General features: G+C 39.9%; 1 protein-coding gene across 2 annotated transcripts; it reads right to left on the reverse strand.

Annotated features, from left to right (window-relative positions):
- Nucleotides 1-3,318: 3,318 nt before the first annotated feature.
- myom1a (myomesin 1a (skelemin)) lies at nt 3,319-26,617 on the reverse strand. Of its 2 annotated transcripts, XM_038717680.1 has the most exons (37): nt 26,439-26,617; nt 25,077-25,267; nt 21,887-22,027; nt 21,521-21,707; nt 21,241-21,398; nt 20,872-20,964; nt 20,613-20,701; nt 20,279-20,323; nt 19,552-19,713; nt 19,225-19,386; nt 18,628-18,769; nt 18,073-18,272; nt 17,927-17,983; nt 17,445-17,569; nt 16,258-16,441; nt 15,845-16,019; nt 15,246-15,367; nt 14,004-14,200; nt 13,776-13,902; nt 11,463-11,647; nt 11,223-11,337; nt 10,848-11,004; nt 10,595-10,701; nt 10,192-10,236; nt 9,782-9,918; nt 9,501-9,645; nt 9,076-9,135; nt 8,925-8,992; nt 8,691-8,816; nt 7,449-7,536; nt 7,299-7,337; nt 6,132-6,237; nt 5,014-5,177; nt 4,874-4,910; nt 4,617-4,639; nt 4,182-4,237; nt 3,319-4,026 (listed from the first exon to the last, which is right to left on the reverse strand). In XM_038717680.1, the coding sequence occupies exons 2-37, from the start codon at nt 25,226-25,228 to the stop codon at nt 3,766-3,768; spliced, it is 4,437 nt and encodes a 1,478-aa protein (XP_038573608.1). In that variant the 5' UTR covers nt 25,229-25,267; nt 26,439-26,617; the 3' UTR covers nt 3,319-3,765. The 2 variants fall into 2 exon arrangements, with proteins under 2 accessions (XP_038573608.1, XP_038573609.1); XM_038717681.1 differs by lacking the exon at nt 25,077-25,267 and having other exon boundaries at nt 26,439-26,616.
- Between the last annotated feature and the right edge of the window lie 255 nt (nt 26,618-26,872).

Below are 26,872 nucleotides of genomic sequence, written 5' to 3' on the forward strand. Positions count from 1 at the left end.
TGTCAGAGGTTCTCGCTGGTCCGACTTCCGGCATCCTAGCCTGGTTTAGCTCTAAGTGAATGCCTAAGATAAACATAATGCATGAGGCTCTTCTAAGAAGGCCTCATCGCTAATGTCCCATCTGCTAAGCCTTTTGTGAACACAATCAAATAAAACACAGAGATCCCACTGAGTGCAAGGCTGGTGGTTCATCCTTTTCCTGTGCTAGGATCTATTCTGTGTTCAAATACTTGACAAGAGTCATGAATAAACAGATGAATATTCCTTTGGAAATGAAATGTTATGAGTTATTATAATATAAAGTAATACATTACTTGTACCGTGTACTGAGTCACAAACAACCCTGCAGCACCTGAAGACACTATGCAAGAATGTAGAAAGTTATTCCCTATTAAGAATTGCAAGACCAGGCATCTGGGTATTATGGTCCTAATTACTCTTACTAAAGAATTATGGTCTTCAGCTGGAAAGATCCAGTGCATTATTTTTTTGACAGTGACAAAAATAATTTCAGTTCTGCAAGTGAGCTGGCCAACCAGACCACAAAAGGATCATGTTACACTCTTTCGAGTATTAGGTTACACCATAGAGCACAAAAGGTCTGTGTAAAATAAACTGACAACCACAACCCCAGACAAATAGTGTTATTTTCAGGTCTTGTGTTGAAATGCATGGCTGATGTGAACTCTGGAGATACGCAAAGCAGAAGTGGTCAAAGCCTAACGCTAATTCGGCCATGATTGAGGCTACAGCCTGTGAAAAAGAAGAAGCCATAAGCACTGTTAAGCGTTCGTTGTTTCTTTTAAGTGAAGGTACTTCAAATCCATTGTTTACCCAATCTTCCTCAGCTGTGGCAAGCGTAGAAAGGGACATCCAGACAAATGTTTTTCATGTTTGGTAAACTGCAGTCTTCTTCACTGAGATTTCAGACTCACTGTGTAAAACTCAAAGTCACAACCAAGAAAGTTAGCTTTGGCCTTGAGCAATAACCACTGCTGCCAGCTGCAATGTGATCAAGTACACCTACCTAGTGGATGCTTTAAAACAGCCCTGCAATAAATGTGTTTTTATTCAGCTTTATGGTAATTTGGAGGCTGTAGTTTGCGGCTGCACTGTGTGTTATACTGGTAAGTGCTTCTAGTATTTAGTCTGCATAACACATTACAACGTTACAGCCCCACAAACTACAGCCTCCAAAATGACCATGAATGTAGTTGAACACATACAGCTAACAGGAAATGAACAATTGTGAAAAATAATGCATGGTTGTTGTATTAGACTGCATTCGTTTTAGCTGCTAAACCTAATAAAAACTGGCACCTGAGTGCAAATGAGTTAAATTGTACTGCTGTCCTAATAAAGCAAGGTATTTGGATTTGTAGGGTTGCCTAAGATAATAGTGATAGACTTAAGTGTCAATGATTAACTTACAGTATGGAGCGGAGCTAACGTATCTCACATTAACATAAAACGCCTGTAAAACTTTTTTATCTTAACCTACTTGAAAACTATCGAGGTTCTAGTTTAGGTGTTTTCAAGTAAGTTAAGTTACCACCCACAGGCAGGCAGATTTGATGAGGTGGCAAAGACGTAATAGTTAAGTAGCTAACGTTCCCAAAAAAACATGAATTGACACAAGCTTGCTGTATGTCGCACACTTTTTGGGACTAAAAATGCTAATTTCAGAGATTAAAGCTCGCATGTCGCTTGGTTGACATGCCACCAAAACACAAAAGCCTTTAACGTTACTGAAATTGCGGAAATAAAAGAACAGAAACCAAAAACGAATATTTGAGTCTGTAATGATTTGCCATTTGTAGCGATGTAAAGCGCACACAGAGGAGCAGAAAATACTAAACAGGTAAATAAATGAATGGAGATGGGGCTAGCAGTCTGCCAGCCAGTTAACATCTCGGCTAGTTTCGATGTTATCGTGGGGTCACCGTTAGCTAATAGCAAACGGTGAAACTTTAACAGTCAAGAGTCATTGCTAAAGATGCGGCGCCGGTTTTTAATTAAAGTGGTCACGTTAATGTGTTGCGTGATGAATGCATTACCAGTCACGTAGCTACGTCTCCGAGTTAAATGAATCCATCGTAGCTGAAATTTGTTAGCCAGCTTACATGCTAGCTAACATTAGCTGACGGTACAATCAGAAATATGCATTATCACAGGCAGCGGCGAGCGGCAGTCAAATGGGTTGAAATCACCGTGTCGCTAACTATTTACCTTTCGGTTGTTTCAGCGGAATGCTGTCGACGAATGATTTTATGGTGTCTTCAGTGAGTCCCCATGTCTTTGCCCGTGAAACTCCTCAAAAGCGTCCTGACGTGTCTGTGCTTGGACCACCGTGGCTGGCTGACTGGTGTGTGTGGCTGGAAACAGGCAGCTGAAGTTGATGGGACAGAGCCGCACAGTGGCGGCGCACTCGCACAGCTGGCGACACAGTTTGGTCCAAGCACGGTTAAACTTCATTCACAATGTAATGGAGCGGCATCATTCTATTTAGTAAGACTTTGCCCTGAGCAGCCCATCTTAGAGGATATTTATTTACAAGTGTTACACAAAGGATTGCATATGTGGATGAGAGGTAAAATCTCTCTTAAATAAATACTTATTCTGATGCTTGGGACTCTTGGTTCCCCTTTAACGAGACAACTTTGGGAACTTATAATGAGTTGCACCTTTTCTAATAGGCCATCATTAATGGCACAAACCCATGAGCTTTTTGCAAATCAAATAATTTAACGTCAATGAAGGCAATGCATTTCTCTCAATGAATGGCAAAGGGAAACCCCTCTGACGGTGCAACTGTTTTTTTCCCCCAAGAATGAGTGCCTTGAGGAAAAAAGACACGTTTAACTTGTTCATTAAACACACAGCCCCAGTCCAAATGGTGCAGGGGAGTTTATCTCTATGGTTTTCTTCCATTGTACCTGAAATACAATATTACCACCACTTTTAACATACATTATCTGGCGCTAACATGACTACTTCTACAGGAAGACCTTAAAGTATTGTGCCTGCACAACTTTGTAGTTTGCGTGAGACGCCTTGGGTGAACCAGTTTCATCATGTGTTGTCACGCTTAAACTAGCCTGCTCTACATGCGATCAGGGTTTTCCTGCTCCACCTCTTGGACAAGCTGTTGCAATTATTGACACATATAGCTTGCAAACAGCACATGTAAGGTACATAACATGCATGCACACAGAGCAATTTAAAAAGAACAGCTATAAAAAAAAACACCAAGAGCTCTTAATTGGCATGTGACATATTCACTGACACATTTTTCCAAATTAAATAGTTGGTAGGAAGTTCATGACATAATTCTTTCCTTTATTTTATTTTATTTTTTACAGTACATAAACCTTAGGCATGCCTTGGTTTAAGAGGTCAAAGACTTTCCGAATTAAATACTGTAATATTCTAAGAAAACAGCTGGCCTTCAAAGCTGTTAAAACAATCACAGGTCAACCATTTCCCATGATTATACATGATTTTTTCTGCTGATAGTGGCAAGAAGACATGTCAAGCAACTGCAAGCACATAATTATCCTCTCTGCATCTCATTCATTGTTTGCTTCCTTGACAAGCAATGCCCAAAGCTCTTTAGCCCAGCACATGAAAGACGCAGGAGCAAGCAGCTGTATTCATCATTTATTTAAACTGCTTTGGTGCACCGGCATGTGCCGGGGTAAAATGCTTTGGAGATAGCCCAGTCGTTCATCTTTTCTGCTTTATTTCATCACTCTGCGTCATCGTTTAGCCTTTTTTCTCCTCCTCCTCGTCTGGGTTGTAGACGCTGACGGTGAATTCGCCAGATTCTGTGCCGTACTTGTTCTTGACCACCAGGGCATATTTGCCAGAGTCAGACGTGCTGACGGCGGCGATTGTGATGCTGGCGAACTTGCCGTGCTCGAACTTGAGTTTGTAGTGGTCGTCGGACACCAGTTCCTTTTCGTTCTTCATCCAGCATACCTCAGGTACGGGCTCGCCCCAGACATTGCCAGTCAGGTTTAGGGACTGAAGAGAAAAAGAGGACGGCAAGGGTTTGATGTGTTCCAAACAAATACACTGGATTCCACTGGGGAAAGAGATGCTCCAAGGAATGACACAATGAAAAAGAAACAGGAAGGTGAGACAAAGAGCTTAACACAGTGAATATTTAACTTATGTACCTTGCCCTCTTGGATTGCAACCACGTCTGGTAAGCCTCCAACAACACGAGCGCGGTCTAAACAAGAAATACAAGAGTGAGCCAAAAAGCAAATGTCAGTCAACCTGTGGAGCATTTGTCTGTTGAAACACATAATAATATACACTGACTTTTAAACTCATATTTTTAACTCTACTCTATGCATGAATGATATTTTAAATAAGTTTTGTCTAGAAATGTCCTTTCCTCAATTCCATATTGCAGAAATATAGCCATCTCATCTCCTGAAAAACCATTTCCCACGAATGATCTTGATATTATGATGACCAATGGACTCATGTATTTTCAATTTCACTGAACCCAAGTTTAAAATTCTATTAAAGCTGCCAGGAAAATGTTACATAATTTCATGGAGCGGTGACTCTTGGGAGAAACCAAAGAATAAATAACCACTTACTTCTCTCTGCGATTGCTGCCGCCCTACGGAAGGAAGGAGACAGACACTGTCAGAAGCATCTTAAAATGATATCGCAGGCAGAACAGTTGCAGCATTTTCTTCCTGAGCTATACAATCCCAGGAAATGTATTTGAGAGCTTCTCAAAGGGTTCACAAAGTACACAGAGTCTATTTTAAGTTTGTGTTGACTGTTATCAGTTATCTGGGTTAACATCCTCTTCGAATAGAAATACAGTCAGATGAGTTTGTTTACTTACTTGAGCCTTTGGAATTCTTCAAATGCCTCTTCCCATGCTGCCCCAGAAAAAAAACAATAATTACATTAGCACAAACATAGCCAAAGTTAATAGGACAGTTTGAAAAATCTTCCTTGTTTGACTTGAAAAGTTTCACTCACCCTGGCCAGTCAGATCAAAGACTCTCTTTACACCGTCCTTGCCATCGAAGATGTCCATGGTGTATTTGCCCTTGTCCTTCTCATTGGGCTCATTGATCTTAAGCCAAAGCTGCTCTCCTGTGACTCCAGACTTAACTCTCTCTGAGGCGGCAATCTTAGCATCTCTAATGGAGAAATGGGCAACACAGAGATCAGTAAATACCAGACTGTATACTGAAAGCATACAGTGATCTGCTCAAGTACAGTAAAAAGAAAGATTTAAATCATCCTTGTATTGTAACAAAATACGAGATCTGATCTGACCAGATGGTGAGAGCTCGTCCCCATCTGTGGATTGTTTTCATATAACAGAAGATTACGCAGGGGAGCGGAGAGTGACTATAGTCAAATAGTCCAATTTAAACACTTTCTTACTGTGCAATATTAGTTATCAGAAACAATTTAACTATGGAAGTGGAACAATTATTTTTGAATGCAATGATTCTTCCACATATTACATTCTGCTTGACTAATTGGTCTCAGACATGTAAATCTGATCATCTAAAGCCTATTTAAAGCTTTGAAGATCTTTGACAAAAAGCCAAACCATCACCATAATCACCAAATTATCAACTTTAAAGCTGGGATTATCTGGTAAAATTCTTTTGTGATGTTTAATCTTGTCTGTTGTCGTAAGGTTCTGCATGTCATTAGTGCTTCTATGTGTCTGGTTTGCCAAATAGGTTTGCTTTTCATTTTTGCTAAGTTTCTACAGCGTATGTTCTTTTATGCAGTTTTATTTTGTTTTATTTGAATGTATAACCACCCACCCAGGGAGCACAGATGAAAATGAGCCTTTTGGCTAAATCTAACACACATTGTTAGTAATGAATGTGTGGTGTCCCTGATACATAAATGAATAAAGTAAAGAAAAGCAAATATGTTATTATATTGATCAAATTATTTTACGTTATGTAGACACATTTTTGTGGTTTGGTAACATATGCATTGAGCTGCGTAGTTTAACATGGTTGCGTTCATATTGATTTGTGCCAGTGGCTTTCATTTCATGTGTATGCCAGACAGGAGATTAGAAAAGGATGTCAAATATGTAAGTGAATAAAGTCGATTTTACATACTTGTGGAGCCAACCAACACGCAGGTCCTCATTGTAATATGTGATCATGGAGTAGAGGATGATGCCGTGTTCAGTACTGAGGATTTTGATTTCAGAGGAGGACGTGGCTGGAGGGAAAAAAAGAAAAATGCAGGAGATTATCTACATTCCATGGAAGGTAAAATAAAATGATATACTTTATGGAAGATTTTACTGGACTTTAATATTTGTAACCCACAGAAAACAATCCACAAATGTGTACTATGATGCACAAATATTTCCATCCATCCATCCATCGTCAACCGCTTATCCTACATGCACAAATATTTCACTATCTACAAATATGTATTTTTACACTTGTGATGTGTACACACAAAACAGTTGTTGCACATTTGTGGATCATTTCCTGTCAATTTGCAGGTCACGTTACATTTGTGACTTCCTTTTTACGCATTTGTGGAATTTTCCATTTGTGGAAAATCTCGAAACAGAGATCTGTAAATGTGAGAGCAGTTTATTAGCTACACCAGCAGATGGCGGTAGCGACATTGCCTCTCAAGAGTTGTAAGAATATCCACTGCAGTACCCAGGGACATCTGTAGGAGACAACAACTTTTGCTTCTCCTGGACCACTGGAAACTACTTAGTCTAAATTTTTCTGTACAAGTGTAGATAGTTTATTATTGAATACTTTATCACTGTATTTACAAATTGCACTGTATTTTGTGGATATGATTTTACACAACACAAATGTAAAAATACATGTTTTGGGTAGGTGAGATATTAGTGTATATTTTTTATAGATCTCCGCAGTACACATTGGAACAAATTGGACAAATGTGTAAAAAGGAAGTTACAAATGTAACATGACCCACAAATTGACAGAAAGCAATCTTGCAAAAACTGTTTTGTGTGTAGAAGTTACTCTGTATTTTTGTGGATATGATTTTACACATCACAAATGTAAAAATACACATTTGTAGATTGTTTTCTGTGGGTTACAAATATTAAAGTCCAGTAAAATTTTCCACAATACTTTATTTATCCCAAGGGAAACTGGTCTTGTTGTCGGAAACCATATGAATTAATGCTATATACTGCTGTAGCTTCTTTCTGTGGTTTCCTTTAGTGTGTGTTCTATATGTGGTTCTTCATTACTGCTTGGTAAGTGTGAGGTTTAATGACTCACCAATAACCCTGAACAGCTCATTCATTACAGCTTGGTATCCTTGGGAAAAAAGGATGAGAAAAGCAATTAATGTCATATTCACTGATGCACTGATTTCTACTTTTCCACTTGATTTTTCACACACTCACAAAATGAGTGAAGAGACTTTACCTGCATCCGTCAGATTGAAGGTGCTCTTATCTTTGCCTCTGTCGTCCCTCAGGAAGACCGTGTAAATACCTGCGTCGGTCTTGGAGATCTAGTTTGAAGGAAAAGCCACTTTAGAGTCCTTGAGACGGCAATGAATTCCCTTCTACCTCAATCAGAGGGGAATACAGTATAATTCTTGGGACTGATAACAGACAGTGGAACAGCTAGACAAAGACCGACTAAACCGAAAAGGCAAGCTTTTCTCCCGCCTGAGATGCTGCAGGCGTCAAAATGAACACATAAAAAAGGTAAGACGAGGAGAACACATGGAGAAATTATAAGAACTTATGGCAGCAAAGATTATGTCCACACTTTGGGTCTTGGCGGTGGAGGAACGTCCTCTGCAGTTGGCTTTTTCCCTCCTTTTCCTTTCTTTTTCTCTTGCTTAATAACCCACTGTGAATTAGACAGATAAGCCAGTTAATGCAAATGCGAATGACAGGAGTGGCGATGAACAGGCCGCCTCTCCTGAGCTCATGCAATGACACCAACCCTCTCTTCATGGGTAATGTTTGTACATCAATGTAACTTCACTGGCATTGACAATGACTGACAGGCCAGATTATTATCCACAAAAATGGAAAGCTTACCAGTTTTAGAATTTTTATACGGTGGCCAGGGGAGTTAAATTGAATACAGAGTTTGAGATGAAGTTTATGAATTAATCACACAGATAAACTATATAATGTGAGAGTGAGTGGTTGTCTGTCTATGTGTGGCCCTGCGATGGACTGGCGAACTGTCCAGGGTGTACCCCGCCTTTCGCCCAAAGTCAGCTGGGATTGGCTCCAGCCCCCCGCGACCCTGTACACAGGATAAGCGGTTGACGATGGGTGGATGGATGGATGGAGATAAACTATATACTGCATTTTTCCCATATGGGGATAAAGGCTGAAAAGCAAATCATTAAAGTCTATAATATCAAGATATACAATATCAGAATAGGAATTAAGTCAGTTGTACCTAATACATCTATTCTGATTTGCAAGTACGCCATGCTGACGGGCAGGACTTGGGAGCGTGAATATTTTTTAAAGTGTTTAATCATTTATGGTTCTGTGTGTCAGAGAGGGGTGGTTGGTAGCGTGGCATGTAGTTTAGGTCTACAATGGAAGCATAGCTGCATCAGACGCATCGCTTTTAGCCCTTTACTCATAAGCTCACAACTCCTCACAAAGTATGGCCTTCGTCTAATAGGCTGACCTTTCCAATATTAAAGGTCAGTTCGCCGTCCTTTCTCCCGATTTTCACAGCATCCTCGTCATCCTCTGCAATCTCAATGTTGTCCTTAGACCAGGTGATCTCAGTCTCTGGTTTGACATTTCCTATCTGCAGAGAGAAGGAAGGGAGACAGGAATAAGTTGTGCCACTTAAATTGCAACCATTTGTGTTGCTCCATCTTTTAAACAATCACATATTTACAGTTACTTTTCTTACCTTGCATTTCAACAACACATTACATTCCTCAGTAACAGTGAAGTTGAGGTACTCGACAAAGTGAGGACCTGTGGACATTCAATAAAAAAACAATTACTGAAACATACTTGTGTAATCAGTGTCACAAGTATGCAAGGAAAAAGTATCTTACCTTGTTTCCTGACCCATTCTGCCCTCTCAAATTCTGATTTCTTTTGAAGCTCCCTGAATTCTGAACAGCAAAGAAAAGGTAAATGTTAATCACCATTTCACAAAACCACACAACCTTTCAATTAAATCCCTCATTTTTGCAAACTGAAAGTTCAGACAGGCAGTTCATCAGAAAGCCAGCTACGACAAGAATAAAGAAGAAGGTAAAGAAAAGGTTGTCTTCTACTGCCCTTCAGTGGACACATACATAAACTGCAGCAAATGCAGTCCACCTACAACAGCAAGGGTTTGCAGTGTGTACCATAAAAAATGATCTGCAGGTTGGGGTGTCTATTCTGCATCCACGTTTAACAAAAAAGTTCTAACAAATCTGTATGCGCAACTTCAACATGGAAGTAAAAAATTGCTTGCATTTTAAGGCCTTACCATCTCCAATGAGCACCAGACTTGTTGTACCCTTAGCTTTGCCGTCGACCAGGTTAAAGGTGAACGTTCCCTCATCGGTGACCTCCAGAGAGTCCATAAACATTTCAATGATGCCGGTGGACTGGTCGAAGTTCATTGTGTATTTCTGGAAGCAACAAGATACAGAGAAACCCCATCAGCTGTGAGGATAAGATCAGTTTTTGGAAGACAATACAAAACAGAAGTGGACACACAGAACAATAAGAGACATGTTGGACTTTATTTTTGAGTATGATTACTACCTTTCCCTGGGTTATGATGACATCATTAAAGACATACTCCACATGGCAGGCAGAAGTGCACTTTTCCACCTGAGTCCAGAATCGCACGCGGCCCTTCTCAAGCAGCTCCATGGCCATTTCATTCTTAAAGGGAATAACTGGAGAAAAAAACCACATTTTTTAAAGCTCTTGTAGTACCCACTACACATATGTATGTATATATGTAGCTAAGTAAGTAACCAGAGCTTGGTAACTACAATTTACAATTTTTTCTAGAGTGTATTGGTGGAGTAAAGTGATAATGCTGGATATTCTAATTTCCAAACTATATCTAAAACAGTATGCACACGTGATAAATAAAATCCAATGTCGTGAGAAGTCAAAAGGTAAATGTGGTACTGGCAGTATCTGTGATGTGGTGGGATACTCACCAGGGAACTTGTGGTCATGGCTGATGTCCAGAAGACGCTTGAGACCTGTACAGTAACAAAAACAACAACAGAAGAATAAAATGTGTGAATGTCTTGACCTCTGCAAAAACCCTTCAGCATCAACTCTTCTGCTACTAGCACAAACTTGGATGTTACAACAACTTTGACAGACATCCAGCACAGAATAATGAAAAACAACCTTCAAGACAAGCACACATATACCCCTGAGTATAACAGAGGTCAATTTGCTGCAGCTGTTGAAACAGGATGACAGACATCAGTACATACACAGCCTTTCAAGCTTTCCTCACACCTTTACCACTGACGTCACCCATAGAAATAACAAGCGCATCAAGTTACAGGCCTACAGGAGCAGAGATGCCAAGACTGTGGAGTGGCTCACCCTCCTCAGTAAGCGTGTAGCTGGAGGAGATGCCGTCAGTGTTAGTGACCACACAGGAGAAGGTGCCCAGATCCTCCAGGGAGGGACTGTTGAAGATAGCTCTGGACCTGGAGATGAAGACACAACAAGTTATGAGGAAAGAGGAATAACTGACAAGTGTTGTATTTTGCACACAAGCCTGGGCAAAGAACAAGTGGGTCAATTTTGGTCTTTGGAAGTTGCATGAGAAATTGAGCACATAAAGGACACTTACTTGCCCCGTTCAGTGACAATCGTCAGACGAGAGGTATCTGTGATAGCCTGGTAATTCTTGGACCAAACAAACTCAGAGTTCTCAGTCATCTCAGAGCACTCAAAGATCATAGAGATCACACCATCATCATCAACATCCACATAAATCTCTTTGGTACCTGAGGAAGAGACGGTTAACACTTAGTGTGTGTTCATCACTGGATTTCAGATTATCTTAAACTCATGATTAAGCAACAAATGTTTTAATATAATACATGACAGTCTATATAAAAAGTGAAGACATGTATCAGTACTATTTCTACTTTTCCAGACTTTCCAGACTCGCGTAGGAACAGTATGAGACTGAAAGTGTGAGTTACATAACAATCACACTCACCAGGGCGAGTCTGGGCCAAAATTGGACCTAAGACTGCTGAGGGCTTTCCAACACCAGCGAGGTTTTGTGAACGCACACGGAAGAAGTAGGATGTACCAGCCTTCAGCCCCGTCACCTTAATGAGCAGTCAAAGGGAGCGATAGTTAAAAGGACACATTCCTCATTATTGGACATGCATCAGATCTCAACTCCAGAATATTTGTAGAAGCTCCGACAAAACAGCCTCTTCATTGTCCTCACCTTCATGTATTTCATCTTGTTGGCCTTCTCATGAGCAGCCTTCCAGCCTTTCTCTCCAGCAGAGGCCTCCTTGACATCCAAATAATAGCCATTGACAGGAGTGCGGCCATTAAAGGCAGGTGGCTCCCACAGAACCACGACGGAGGTGTCACGGATCTCCAGCACATGAAGACCAACAGGAGCATCTTGGTGGATAAATGAGAGTTTGAATAATGTGGGGATCTTTTTGAATTCTCACGCAAACTCTAACTGGCAAAAACAAATAAGAAAATGTATTTTGACAAGGATTCACAAAACAAGGAACATTTCAGGAAAGGAAGGCACATTCAGGAAAAAAAAATCTATATATTTTAAGACCTGCAAGAGTTTGAAATGCAACTCCATTGTATTTTGATATTTTAAATATGTTACTAGAAGGAACTGCTGGTTATGTTAATTTCTAAAGTATATTGTATTAAATATATTCTGATGATCGCATGAATTGACATTTTATCGGAAACTAAAACTCAATTCCTTTATATATTAATTCGATTATTTTCTCGATTAATCATTTGGTACATACAGGTGCTGGTCATATAATTAGAATATCATCAAAAAGTTGATTTATTTCAGTAATTCCATTCAAAAAGTGAAACTTGTATAATTTATACATTCATTCCACACAGACTGATATATTTCAAGTGTTCATTCCTTTTAATTTTGATGATAACTGACAACTATGAAAGCCCCAAAATCAGTAAATGGTCTCTCAGTCTAGTTCTGTAGGGTACACAATCATGGGGAAGACTGCTGACTTGACAGCTGTCCAAAAGACGACCATTGACACCTTGCACAAGGAGGGCAAGACACAAAAGGTCATTGCTAAAGAGGCTGGCTGTTCACAGAGCTCTGTGTCCAAGCACATTAATAGAGAGGCGAAGGGAAGGAAAAGATGTGGTAGAAAAAAGTGTACAAGCAATAGGGATAACCGCACCCTGGAGAGGATTGTGAAACAAAACCCATTCAAAAATGTGGGGGAGATTCACAAAGAGTGGACTGCAGCTGGAGTCAGTGCTTCAAGAACCACCACGCACAGACGTATGCAAGACATTTCAGCTGTCGCATTCCTTGTGTCAAGCCACTCTTGAACAAGACACAGCGTCAGAAGCGTCTCGCCTGGGCTAAAGACAAAAAGGACTGGACTGCTGCTGAGTGGTCCAAAGTTATGTTCTCTGAAGAAAGTAAATTTTGCATTTACCACTATGTTTTCTGAGGTCCAAGGTCAACGCAGCCGTCTACCAGGAAGTTTTAGAGCACTTCATGCTTCCTGCTGCTGACCAACTTTATGGAGATGCAGACTTCATTTTCCAACAGGACTTGGCACCTGTACACAGAGCCAAAGCTACCAGTACCTGGTTTAAGGACCATGGTATCCCTGTTCTTAATTGGCCAGCAAACTCGCCTGACCATAACCCTATAGAAAATCTATGGGGTATTGTGAAGAGGAAGATGCGATACGCCAGACCCAACAATGCAGAAAAGCTGAGGGCCACTATCAGAGCAACCTGGGCTCTCATAACACCTGAGCAGTGCCACAGACTGGTCGACTCCATGCCACGCCGCATTGCTGCAGTAATTCAGGCAAAAGGAGCCCCAACTAAGTACATGCTCATACTTTTCATGTTCATACTTTTCAGTTGGCCAACATTTCTAAAAATCCTTTTTTTGTATTGGTCTGTATTGTAAGTAATATTCAAATTTTCGGAGATACTGAATTTGGGATTTTCATTAGTTGTCAGTTTTAATCATCACAATTAAATGAAATAAACATTTGAAATATGTCAGTTTGTGTGTAATGAATGAATATAATATCCAAGTTTCACTTTTTGAATGGCATTACTGAAAAAAATCAACTTTTTGATGATATTCTAATTATATGACCAGCACCTGTATATACCAAATGATTAATCAAGAAAATAATCGAATTAATATCTAAAGGAATTGAGTTTTAGTTTCCGATAAAAAGCCAATTCATGCGATCCATCAGAATATATTTAATACAATATACTTTAGAAATTTCAAGATTTTTCTACAGTCCGAGGGGATCCATCAATTTGCTTGTTTTGTCCGATCAACAGTCCAAACCCCAAAGGTGTTCAGTTTACTCTCACATAAGATTCACATCCTAACAATTTTTTGCTTCAAAAATGGCTTAAATTATTAACTGATCATCAATAGTTGCCAATTAACTTTCTGTCAATCGGTCAATGAATCATCTTATTGTCTCTACCAACCCAATTTATCCTGTTTTGGTAAGCATATTGTCTCTCATACCTGCCACAGTAATGGTCCACTCTTTGCACTCCAGAGCTGCACTGGGCAGAGAGCCTTTACTCACACCTGCCATGTTCATAGCGCGCACCTGGAACTGGTAGAAGACGTTCTCCTTCAGGTTCTCAGCCTAAAAGAAACAAATTCAGATGATGAGAACTGATTAAAATACTTGTTTTGTGCTGGATAAACTCATTTGCGCTTTAGAGGTCAAACTGCCTGCCAGCTCACTTTATAGGAGGTAGTAGTCAATGCCTGGTGGTTCATTTCATGCCATTTCCCAACAGTGTCTCCTTTCACGGTCCTGTAGTCCACAAAATATCCCCTGATATCAGCTCCTCCATTTTTAGCAGGCTCAGTCCAGCCCAGCACCATGTAGTCCTTTGCAGCTTCCAGCAGGGTCACACCAGTGGGCTTTCCAGGGATGGCTGCAAAGAGAGTAGATAAGCTTGTCAGCACAGAAACTGTGAAGAAGTGTATTAAAGAAGATCTTTTTCAAATATTCAGATCTATTTGTTTGTATTCCCTTTGATGAAAAATACTGTCCTATACATCATCTCATGCAGCTGGTATGATATAAGACAAATCTTGCACATATTTTTGTTACTATTAGTGTTAAACTATCACAGTGATTACAAGTGGTACAGTCGAACATGCTACATGATTTGGGCACACAAGCAACATTCAGTTTTTAGGGTCATTGTAATGAATAAAGTATTTACGCTCTTTAAAAACTTTCACGCTACGAAAATCTCCACAATCCAGATGAGACTTATTAGGTTCATGCTCTTTAGAACACAATGTTTAAGCCTTTACCTTGGACATGCACCAAGAGGCACCCCTGAAGAATTATCAGATAGCAAAAGAGAGCTCGAGCAAAAACAAATTTATACAGAAGTCAATACCTGCACACAGTAAAAGCACTGTAAAACATGATTTAATTTGTTATTTAACCATGTCAGTCATATATGAAAGAATGGGAAACCTCAAAATGAACAGCGTTAGTGAAGAGTATGTCAGGGAAACACATGCAAATATATCAACCAGCAGTCATATATAAATGTGCATGTATGGGAATTTGGCTGCAAAAGAGGTGATATTTGGGCAGCCAACTATATGAGAACAACATCTTCGAGTATAAATATAAAGTAATTGAGAATAATGATAATTGATTCTTGGTTAGGAAAAGGAAAACAAGTGATGAAAGTTAACAAGGTTCATGGACAAAGATGAGTTAAGAGGCTCAGTGGCAAAGAGCAGAAGACTGCAGGCCATGCGTGTGAAAGCGTTGAACTATCTGAATTTAAAGCAGGGCTTTCTGGCGAAAAAAAAATGTGCGCATACATTCTCAGCAATCATTCTCTGAATAAATAAATGTTTAACAATAGCTAAGAGGATGGAGCAGAAGGGGAGAATATGGCTTGAATGCTACAGGCAAAGTGAATAATGGAGATGAGTTGTTAAGATACTCACAGATGGCAGCCTGCACGACCACAGCATCAGAAATGGGGGAGCTCTGGCTGTATCCAGCAGCGTTGACTGCTTTGACCTTAAAAACGTAGTTTGTCCCGGTAGTCAGACCATGGCACACAAATCTGAAAACAGTACAGACAAAGGTGTAAGGAGTCTCACATTATCATTACACTTTCATCATTTCACGAGTAAGAAAATGTAAGAGCTTTAAGATTTGCTATTTTAATACAAATGTAAAAATAAATGACAACCTTTTTGACTTGGATTGGACTGTAGGTTAGAAACAGATGTGCCCTTGCCATTTCCTCTGAAAGTCTATAGCCAAAGTAGCTAGGTTAGCCGATCAAACTTGGCTTTCAAATCGACTATGTAAATTTTTAAATATTAAATAACACATTATTAACATAATATATTTCAATAAAGCAACAACAAGAAAATGACATTTCCTGAAAACCAACTATACAATCAATACATCTTTTAAAGCACTGAATCTAGTGTGTTTATTTAAAGCACCTTCGTTGTTTCTTTTATTATGATCAGTTGATTGACTGAAAGACTTGTGAATTCATAAACCTGGAATTATCTTTAACTGTGCCTACCTGGTCTGCTTGACAGGTTTGTTGTTGCAAGGCATCCAGACATCAGTTCCCACGATGCTACATTCAATATAGTAGCCAACCAAGTGTGCAACATCCTTAGAGGCCCCCCAGGAGACCACCACTGAGGTGTCAGTGTTCCTGGTGGCCACGGCATTGCCCGGGGCTGAGGGCAGTTCTGTTAAGAAAGATGTTTGTAAGAAAAATAAGGTAGAAAGTAAGTCTAACTACAGCAAGCAAAGAGGCACCATAATGGACTGGGATCAGACTGAAAATAATACAGGAAGGACCAGCAGTCTCTAAACTAATGAAGGAATATGGCTGATATTGTGATATAGATTTATCAGACTCTCCAGCTCTATGCAGAATTGGCTTGGATCTGTAACACTTATACATAATATAAACGTAAGCCTCACCCAGTTTATCTCCCACCGTAATCTCTCCTGTGGATACAGAGGCCTCGCCCACACCGGCAGAGTTGCAGCAGCGCACGCGGAAGCTGTAGGATTTACCCTCTGCCAGGTCAAACAGGGCAAAGCGGGGAGACTTGACTGGCATACCCGTGTTCACCCTCTGCCAGGTGTCTGTTCCTGAAATACACTGTGGTCAACAGAGAGCCAGTGATGTGTTAGTAAGGCAGCAGATAACATGACAGTACTCAGTGAAATCTGACAAGTGGAATTTAAAACAACACACTGTGCAGTAGGCTATATAATAGAAAGTTAAGATATGATAGTCTTCACATATTAGTAGTAATAGAATCAACCAATGACCTAGAAGAGACCATGAATTCTTCTTAAAGAATCGGTTCCCAAGCTATTTGGCTTAAAATGAGGTAATGTGCTTTTGCTAATATGAAACTTTGTAACTACTACTTTCATTATCATTTATTATATTTCTCCATTAATTGATTAATTGTTTGATTTATAATATGTCAGAAAAGGGAAATAAATAATAATCAAGTATTTGTATTTGTGAAGCTGGAATGAGTGAATTAACAATAACTTACAATTAAACATTTAATAGATCAATAAAACATTGCGTAACACTGTAATTTATTAAATAGTATAATATATAATAATATAACTGACAGGGCTCACTCTGTTGCATGAGTACTTTTACATTTGATACTTTACTTTTGTACTTTTTCCTTAAAAAAATTAAAGTGACTTTTACATGTAATGGAGTATTTGTACATTGTTGTATTGGGTCTTTTACTTGAGTAAAGGATATGAGTACTTCTTCCTTCACTGCAGTAAAGACAGTAAAAATCTGCTCACTAAATGTGTGTCTACTGTAGGCTCATTAATCAAGCATTAAACTATCTTATAGACCGGTGATTCCCAACCTGGGGGTCAGGACCCATCCTAAAAGGTAGTGAGATAAATTTAAGATGTCACAATATAATTAACAAGATCAGAAAGAAGAAAAAACATATTATTACTAGTTGAACTTTTCACGTTTTCTTCTTCTTTCTTGTGAATTCAGGATTTAACCTCTTCAAGCCTCTAAAAAATCTAAAGAACCTGAGAAGGAAGAATCGCATCAACTAGTTCATTATTTACGTTTCAGCTCCACAAGACAGTTATCTATTTCTGCACACCTTCTCAATGTAATACATGACTCCTTCGTGACCCCTCTGGACTGGAGGCTTCCAGGCAAGGACCACGTAGCTCTTGGTTGCCTCAGTAACCACAACATCAGTGGGTTCTCCAGGAACAACGCCCGCTGAGGAGACAAGAGGATGCTCACATTATGTGGAAGGAAGTCAGGTGACTTGAACAAATTTTCAATACCTTAAAGCTGTGGTGAGCTATTTATTTTAGAAGCATTTTTTGTTATATTTGTTCTCTTTTTTCTCTTTACTCCCTAACAGCAATCAATGAATAAAAAATGCTCTGACACAAAAATAATGTACAATATATAATAAGTACAGCCAGGCTGGCCTACATGCCTGTCCACCTACCTATCAGGAAATAAATAATGTATTTAAAGAATCAGTAAACTAGACAAAAAATCTGACCAGATTGGTTAAGTTGGTATAAAATGCCATGTGACTATCAGCTGGATCTGAAGCTGTCATACCAGTCGAATCCTCCTCTGTGAACTTGATCATCCCAGTCCAAGGAGCTGAGGGGCCAGCTGTTGGGAAAAAGAAAAGAAATACCTTTAAAAAGTGTAGTTGTTGGCTTTGTAGCAGTGTGTCAGCAGGACTCTGGTGTGTCTCTGACCTCGGAGGCGGGCTCTGTCGGAGGGATCCATGGCAACCACAGCCTCGGAGACACGGGACGGACGGCTGACTCCTGCCTTATTCAAGGCCCGCACCCTAAAGATATATGAACGCCCCTCCACCAGTCCTGTGACGGGGAAGCGGGCATACTTCACTGGGGTGTCATTACACTGAGCCCAGTGGTGAGTGCCCACCTCGCACCTGCCAGGAAAACAAATCAAACTTGTGAACTCAAACTGCAATACTACCATCTTATATGTTGTTTTGAAGCATCATGCATAGCCCACACAGTAAGAATGATTGACAGATAGGAATGTAAGTTAGTGTTTTAGATAAGTGGAAGGTAACATTTATCTGTCAGGATGGCAGTTTTACAGAAATCTTGGAGGAATTAGGCTTAGTGCCATGTGCCTGCAGAATTAGTTATTTTACAGCATAAATAAGTCCACTTATACTGTATGTAGGATTTTATCATAGCCAAAGTAATAAGATGAAACTAATAATAATTCCTCTGGCAAACAATTTACGTAGTAAAAGACAGAGTGAGCTGACCAACCTGTCGATGTAGTATCCCAGGATGGAGCTGCTGCCCTCCACTGCTGGCTGCTTCCAGGTTACCACCACATAGTCTTTGTTGGCATCATGACAGCGCACATCCAGGGGTGCCACAGGAACCCCCTCCACCTCCACTTCGGCATCTGGCATACCAAGACGCACACGCACACACACACACACACACACACACACACACACACACACACACACACACACACTTGTGAGCAGTGCTGTTTCTAAATCAGGCTGATCTCCATTACATACTCAGTTTCCATTTTCTGACCTACTTAGGCCTTTACAGTACAGCATGTGTGGCAGCCCTGTAGCTAGCTAATTATTTATATCTCGGTAACATTAATGGTGATTCTGGGGATTCCCTCTTATGCATAAACCTACGGATTTTCATGTCAGATCACACAGAAGCGGCAACTTCTCTGACATGCAGACAGATATAGAGGCAACATTCCACAGAGGAAACCAAACACCTCTGAGGGAGCGTTGTGTCACTTAAAGACACAGCAGAATTGAATGGTTCCCTACCACGTCTGTGTGTGTGGTGATCTGTGATATGTCGCTTTACTTGAAATATCCATCTTACCTCTGACAAACACATAGGCAGAGTAGGTGTCAAAGCCAGATTTGGTGTTGACGCGCAGGGTGTACATGCCCTCATCTTCCTTGTTGAGGTGGACAAGAGTGAGTGTGGCACGTTCCCCAGACCAGTGGGTGTGAACCCATTTAGAGGGCTTCAGAGGGACAGCTAATGGGAGAAGTCAAAAACAAAAGACATCTGATTGGATACATATTAATTAACAATTAAACTGAATCACACATGAATGTCAGGGTCAACAAATAGACTGATTGAATCCCAAAACAGAAAACAACCTGCCTTGACTCTGTATTTCGGTTGCATTTGTCAACTTACAGTTTCTGTACCACACGACTTCAGGCTGATATTTTTTCACAGTGGGATAAACGATGACAGTGCAGCCCACACTCACTGTCTCGCCTTCACTGCCAAAGGCCACTTCGAATTTGTCAAGGATGGTTGTTTCAAAGGTAACGCCATGCTCAGGGCAGAAACCGTCTGCAGAATTTAAAAGGTTAAAAAAATACTTTTAAAACATTAAACCTACATTAATTGACTTGGTTGAACTCTTCAGAGCAACAAGCTGCAAACACAACACTGACATATTCTGACATATTATTATGGTGAACATGTTTTTTTTTTTCTTTGTTTCTTTACACATCCACCTGATGAATGTGAATCCAGCATTAACTCTCCTTTTACCTTTTGGACTCACTTCACTTGCTACTCGCTAACTTTGTCTGTCTGACGTCTGATGATGAGCAAGTAGTATACAGCCATTACAGCCATGGCTAGTATTGGGGTTGATGAAAGAAAGAGCTGAAAGACCGTAAAATGCTCCAGGGAGGGAGAAAATTCTCTAAGTTTGTAACTATGTGCAATGACTTTCACGTTACACAGTCATTTCTTTCATTTATATAGAAATCTTGATTAGAGCAGCTTTACTTTTTACTTTTTATGTCTTATGTGACCGCACTTTTAATTACCCTTTGTATGTGAAATGTGAATTTTAATATACAAATCAAGCCTGGCCTTCCTTAAAAACTAAAAAAATGTGACTCACGTGGTTTTGGATCAAGTGGACCTGCTTCCTCGCCCTCCTGGTACCCTGCGGAGAAGTACAGCGTTTAGCAGCCTTTTTGAATCAATAACAAGAGACAAGAAAATATCACAAAGTTATTTTTTATTTGAACAAGAGCTTTAGGACTTTCCTGCAGCCCAACATGAGCTACAGTACAGACACAGTTGTTGGACCACAGTGTGTTTAGTGTTTGTTGTGTTGTGCTTACAGAGGTGTTAACCTAAACCTCCACCTCCACTTAAAACTTTGACCTCTAACCAAAAAAGCTGCTGCAGAGAAGGAGGTTAATAATAATCTGTGGGAAAGGGGTACCTACTTTTGACAACAACAGTGGCCACAGTGGAAGCTTCCCCCTTCACGTTGAGGGCAGAGGCGGTATACTGAGCAGTGTCGATGAAATCACAGCTGAAAATGAAACGTTTAGACATACTGAATTACCTGCACCTCATTTTGCATTTAGCACTCTGCAGAATATTTTTAACATAAAGCATACAGCTTGGGGTGGAATGTGTATTTTGGGAACATTTCATTTATTCCAATTGAAGCCAAGCAGAGTGAGCTTAATGATTACCTACTTCTTGATCTCCAGGGAGTGCATGTTGTAATTGCTCTCGACTGTGTACTTCTCGGGGTGGGCCTTGGCATCAATGAGCACATTGTTTTTGTACCTTGAAGACAGCAGTAAAGACAGCAGATTTATTTTTACCGTCGTCTTCAGGGTCTGGGTCTGTACCTGCAGAGGAGGGCGTGTGTGTTCATGTTGCGCCCGTGGAAAATAGATTCGGCTGATGATGAGAGCTTTGGATGGAAACTTCTCTATGACACAAAAACACACGCGCACACACACACACACACACACACACGACTGATTGCTCTCATGATCAGCCTCTTTTCCTTGTGACTCAGAGAAAGGCGGGGACCGGAGAATATGGGGCATATCTTACCAGGCAACCCTGGGTTTAGGCCATCCAGCCACAGTGCAGTGCAGCTTGAGAGTCTTGCCCTCCCAGACAGTCTGTCCACGGGGCTTGACGATGAACTCTGGAGGGTGTGTCAAGCTGTCAGGGTTCATTTTCTTACGGAACTCTGCCCACTCGTCCATCTATAGCAAGAGAGCGAGGCCAGATTGTCACATAAACCACATGAGCGTTTGCAGGCGCCATCTGAGAGATATGATTACTTGAAAATGGACCACAGTCCACAAAGGAAATAAAAAGGGGTTACCGTCTTGCTCAGTTCCAGGCGTTCGGCGGATTCCCTAACATGCGTTGCTCTGGTTTTCTTCACCACTTTAACTTCCACAGCCTCCCTGGCCTCCCTGACAAACAGGTTCCTCATGGCCACATAGTTAATCCCCTCCTCTGTAACCTCTTCCTCCCGGGCCTCCATCAGCCCACGAACAGCATCATGGCTGGTGATTATACAACAAACCACCAACATGTGAGAGCAGTTTGGCCTTATATACCTTATTTAGTGTCATTAACTGTAACAAAAATGTCCATCATCTATGTTCAGCATCAGTGGTATTGATTACTTATCAATACCACCAGGGAATATCATATATATATTTTTAGCAGCAGTTTCACTCACTTGGCCCTGAATACGGGAATGACATAGCCGATAACTTCCTTGTCCGTGTCCATTGCCAGGTAGGTGCGTTTGGCTCTCTTGGGTAGCGGGCTCAGTTTAACCACCTCCTGCCCCTTCTCTGTCTTCACAGAGGTGTTCAGGCTTAGAGGTAAGAGACAACAATCACAATACTTGCACTACACACAACAAAATACATTATCAGTAGGTCTACATCCGATGAAAAGGTCAAAGCCATCAATCAATCCTCCTATTAGTACCTCCTTTGATGTCCATTACAAACACAAAAATCAGCCACACCGTGTGTGACATACAACAAAAATACACTATTTATTCCTGTTTAAGTAACATTAGCTGCAAACTACAATGCCCAGATGTTCTTTTTTGTGAACCTTTTTTTTTTTAAAAAGATTTACACCTGCAGTAGGAATGAATAGGCTTGGGGCTAATATACTAAAAGTATTGTGGGATGGACTAACATATTTATGGTTTTGTTAATTTTGTGGTTTTGGTTGACACAAGGAAAAATCCTGCCAGTGTTGAATCTTGCAACGAACGGTAAAACTATTTTCATTGCTCCAAACTGAATTATGATGGTAATTACTGATTACTATCTATTTAACTGATTTAGTTCTAATTAAAAATGAACATTTTGATCAATTAGATATGTAAAAGGAGCATTACACACTTGCATGTAATTAACTAGTAGTAGATCAAGTGATTTAAATGTAACTTCTACAGTATGCAGCACATGTTCACAATGACAAACACTGAGATAAAAGATACCTAAAAGGAATGAAAAGCTAATAAATATAATGCTAAAAATACTAAACATGAATCATACTGCCTGTCTGCATTTCTAAAACTTTAAATAAATGTGCTAGTTCTAAACATACATATGATTTAGTCCAGTAACTTAGAAATGGAAGATGTATTTCTGTCCAGCCTCTAGGACCCTGACCCGTATCACACTGCCTATTGTCAGCTGGGTCTATAAAAGCTGCCGGAACTGGTGGATATGCAGCAGGGTGAAAGGGTTTACTTTTAAGCCCTGCTTTCACTTGAAATTTCTGCAAAGTCTGCCCTAGTCTGTCCATTTGGCCTAGAGGAATAGCGGCATAACATGGCTTTGATAACTCTATTCCATACAGGCAAGGCGGGATCAAGTCGATGGAAGGGCCTGAACACACAGCAGAGACAGATGGAGAGAGTTTCAGAAGATTTCTGCAGAGTCAAGAGTTTGTTTTTTTTGCTGACTCAACAGGTGTGTTGAAAGGAAATCTTTGGTTAGGTGTAAAAGAAAGTCAAAGGTACAAAAAGTTTTACTGCTGCTGAAAGCATTTCACTTCAGTCTGAGCTGCTGCAGTCTTAAATCTTAAGATTTAAATAATAAAAACACCAATTAGAAACTTTTTAAGCAATTTCAGAAACAAGTAGGATTATTTACAAACTGGTTTCAAATCTTTAAGAATAACATGATTAATAATTTGGGCTAGTGAATGGGCACACCAGCACCATTCACAATTTCATGACTCCCATACAGTGTCTTTACAGTTGGCCTAACAGCAACGTCTCATGTCGTGCCTACAGGAATAGCTTGGCTGTCCATGAATACAGCTGGCAGCCCTTCATTACAGCTGAAATTCCTTCAATGACCCCGTTTAGAAACCTATCATGGTTCCAACATGCACACTGAGCCCTACAGCCTGAAACACAAAGGAACTCTGACCATACTACATGTTGAGAAGAGTTACTGACACAATGCATGTAATATATATACAGTATATACAACTCTAAGGTGTGCTGCTTGTAAACATGTTTTGACAGACATTGCCCCTTTCAGACAACACTCACACTAGACTCTGATCAAGCCTCCTTTGATTCGAACACAGAATTTATCACGTAAGTAAAATTAAATGAAAATCTGACCAAACATGAAGTGTTAGCAGTGTGCTCATGTATAATTACAAACACCTCTACAATTTCTAGTGACATCCTTGGTTTTGCAAATGTTTATTCCTGCAGCTGACCTGCGGTATAAAGTTCAGACAGGAGAGGGTTAGAGAATCTATCTCTCTCTGTAACAGTTATAGCTATTTTCATTATTAGTTAATCTGCTGATTAGTTTCTCCATTAATTGATTAACTCAAATATCATATAGCAGTTAAAAACTATATTTCATTTAATGTCAGAGAAAACAAAAAAGGCAAGCCAAAAATGTTTGCTTGAAAAAGAATTCATTATCAATATTCTTCCTGATTAAAGTTGTTGAACAACTTTGTATTAAGGGACTTATTGTTTCAGCTCTTGTAATTGTCTCTGTGTTACTGCATTCGCTGGGATTTACATTACTGTATTTTAATATGCTAATACTTAAAGATGCTAACTGGCTTTAGATGGTGCAAATTAAAGCTCTTTCTGTCAAATAAGCACATGAGCACAATACTTTCGCTACGTAGATCTAACAGTTACAAACACTACAACAGCCCAGAGCTGTTGACTCGACTTAAGAATTGGACTACACTCAGACATAAGTAATAAAAATTAGGATTTTTTGCTTTGACTTGATCTTGACCACTTTGAGATTTGACTTAAAATTTGATTCCCTAAATTGATTGACAAAAAACACTCTTGTCTCTAGTTTTGACCTGAAGAAAAATCTTTGAACAATAAAAAGTACCTAAGTGAATGTCTCACAGGTCTTGCATATCCTCACAGCTAGAATATTCAATAATCAGGAATTTGCATTGTAATGACTCGCTTTAAGCTTTGTGACACAAACACAATTAACATAAAAGCGCTTAAATAAGCACTGGTCAAAATTCAGAGACCTGAGAGACTTGTAACTTGACTTTTAGTTTGTATAGAAAGACTGAACTTGGCCCAAAAGACTTAAAAACTGGCTTTTCTGCAATTGCCTCAAGGAAGATGATGTTTATAAAAATACAAAACCGTGACATCACTACAAGATGAGCAGAGAGCCGGCACCACCTCACATCACACCGTGATGCATGTCTTTTCTCTCCGCACCAGAGCACCTAAAGCACAGGGTTGAATATTTGAGAGGTCTGCCTGAATGCATTCGCCACTTACGAGGTGAAATACGGCAGGTTACATCAAGAGAACCTTGTTTTTTAATATAACAGTTTTCAAATATCAACCATCAGCATCTGCGTCTCTGCCATCCTCTTACCGACGGGTGGTGGTCTTGTAAGTCGAGAACGACTGCTTGCTAACAGACGACTTGCTGCTCAGGTGACAGCTGCTCTCATAGTGATGCTGCTGCTGCTCCTGCTGGTGATGATGCCGCTGCTGCTTCTGCATCACTTGTAATGATCCTGACATCCTGAGGGCCACTCCGCCAACTTATAATATCAGACTTCCCTTTTCAGTGTCATGTTGAATAAATACAAGTGTTACTTTACCAGCTCTGTCAATCAAATCTCATTGCTATTATTACATATTGATTTCTGAATTAGGGGTTAGATCAGAGCAGGAGAGATGGTGATTAGGTTGTAGGGATGGTGGTTGAGACAACCAGTAAATGTTACAGTTGTAAAGATGACGTTTTGTTTTGTGTGAGCAGCTAAAGCGTTAGCTCTGGTTAAGATCTACTTCTACTGTGTTAAATGAAGAAGCAGCAGGAAATAAATAATCGTGGCAGCATAACAGATGAACATTGGTTTAGTGTCTTCAAAGAGAATATGAGAAATTAAATGACAATCCCCTCCACAGGTGGATTTATAAAAGTGATGAACTTCTTTTTATCGAATAATCTTTTTGTTTTTAAATAGTAAAAAATCCCCTTCACAATGTCCTAAAGACAATGTTGACATATTCAAACTGCTTGTTTTGTTCGACCAAAAGTCCAAAGCCCAAAAGGTATTCAGTTGTCACAGAAAACAAGCAAATATTACCAGAGGAGCTGGAACAACTGAATTAACACCCTATTTGCTTCAAAAAATGAATCGTTTATGGAGACTGTTGCAAAATAATTTTCGATCAATCGACGAATCATTTCACCTCTTGTAGATATTACTCATGTTATACAGCCTGAAAACATGAGCAGCTCCCACTGGGCACAGGCCCATTATCATGTAACCACAGATCAATATGGTAATAATAAGATCTGCAGTTTATGACAATAGACTTAAAGTGTGTTTTCTGTTGGTTATGTCCTTGAGGGATACCTACAACAGGCAGTGTTATGTATGCCTCTTCATTTGTAAAGAGCAACTGTAAACTGGACTATAAGCCATGAGGGCACAGAGAGCATAAAGAGTGATAAAAACTTGTTGTTAAATGAATAGATTAGCTCTTATATTAGAAAGACATTTCACTTCAATGAGACATGCGATCTAATCTACAAGGACAAAATAGAAACACTTTAACATAACCATGTTAGTATAGAGGATAATAAAAAAGATTTTAATTACAAATTACTAAACCAAAAAATAAAAAAGAAGCCATCAGGCCTTACTGGATTTTGACAGAAGATCAACTGACATAAACTATAATATTAGACTTATTAGTAAAGACAATAGATGTCACTCACCACAACTAAGAATTCACCAATCCACAATAATTGAAAATAAAAGAAAGGGTGTGCTATTCCAAAAGTAGCTAAAGCAAGTCCAGATCCAGGCAAAGCAGCAGGGTGAGGGGCAGTGGACAGGACGGCAGTCCACAGAACAAAAATAATGCTGCCACTCGGCAGAATGCACAAGACACCGTCAGGACCTTTTAAGGCTGGGACAGCTTTAAATTTAGACCATGAGACCACGACAAGCACCAGGCGAGTTGAGGAGCCTCTGCTAGGCCTGGCCCCCCGCCGTGTACAGTAGCCTAACGTTACTTAAGGGGGAAATGTGGGACTTGAAGGTGTGTAATCGATGGTCTTGTTAGTTAGTAGAAGTTGACTGAAGAAGAGCTGCAGTACGTAAGAGGCTGCTATCAACGATATGACACAAATTGTTCCAAAGTATATAC

Source organism: Micropterus salmoides, unplaced genomic scaffold (assembly GCF_014851395.1).
Source record: "Micropterus salmoides isolate LMB-PRFRI ecotype aquatic unplaced genomic scaffold, ASM1485139v1 Ms_hic_scaffold_14, whole genome shotgun sequence".
Lineage (NCBI taxonomy): Eukaryota > Metazoa > Chordata > Actinopteri > Centrarchiformes > Centrarchidae > Micropterus > Micropterus salmoides.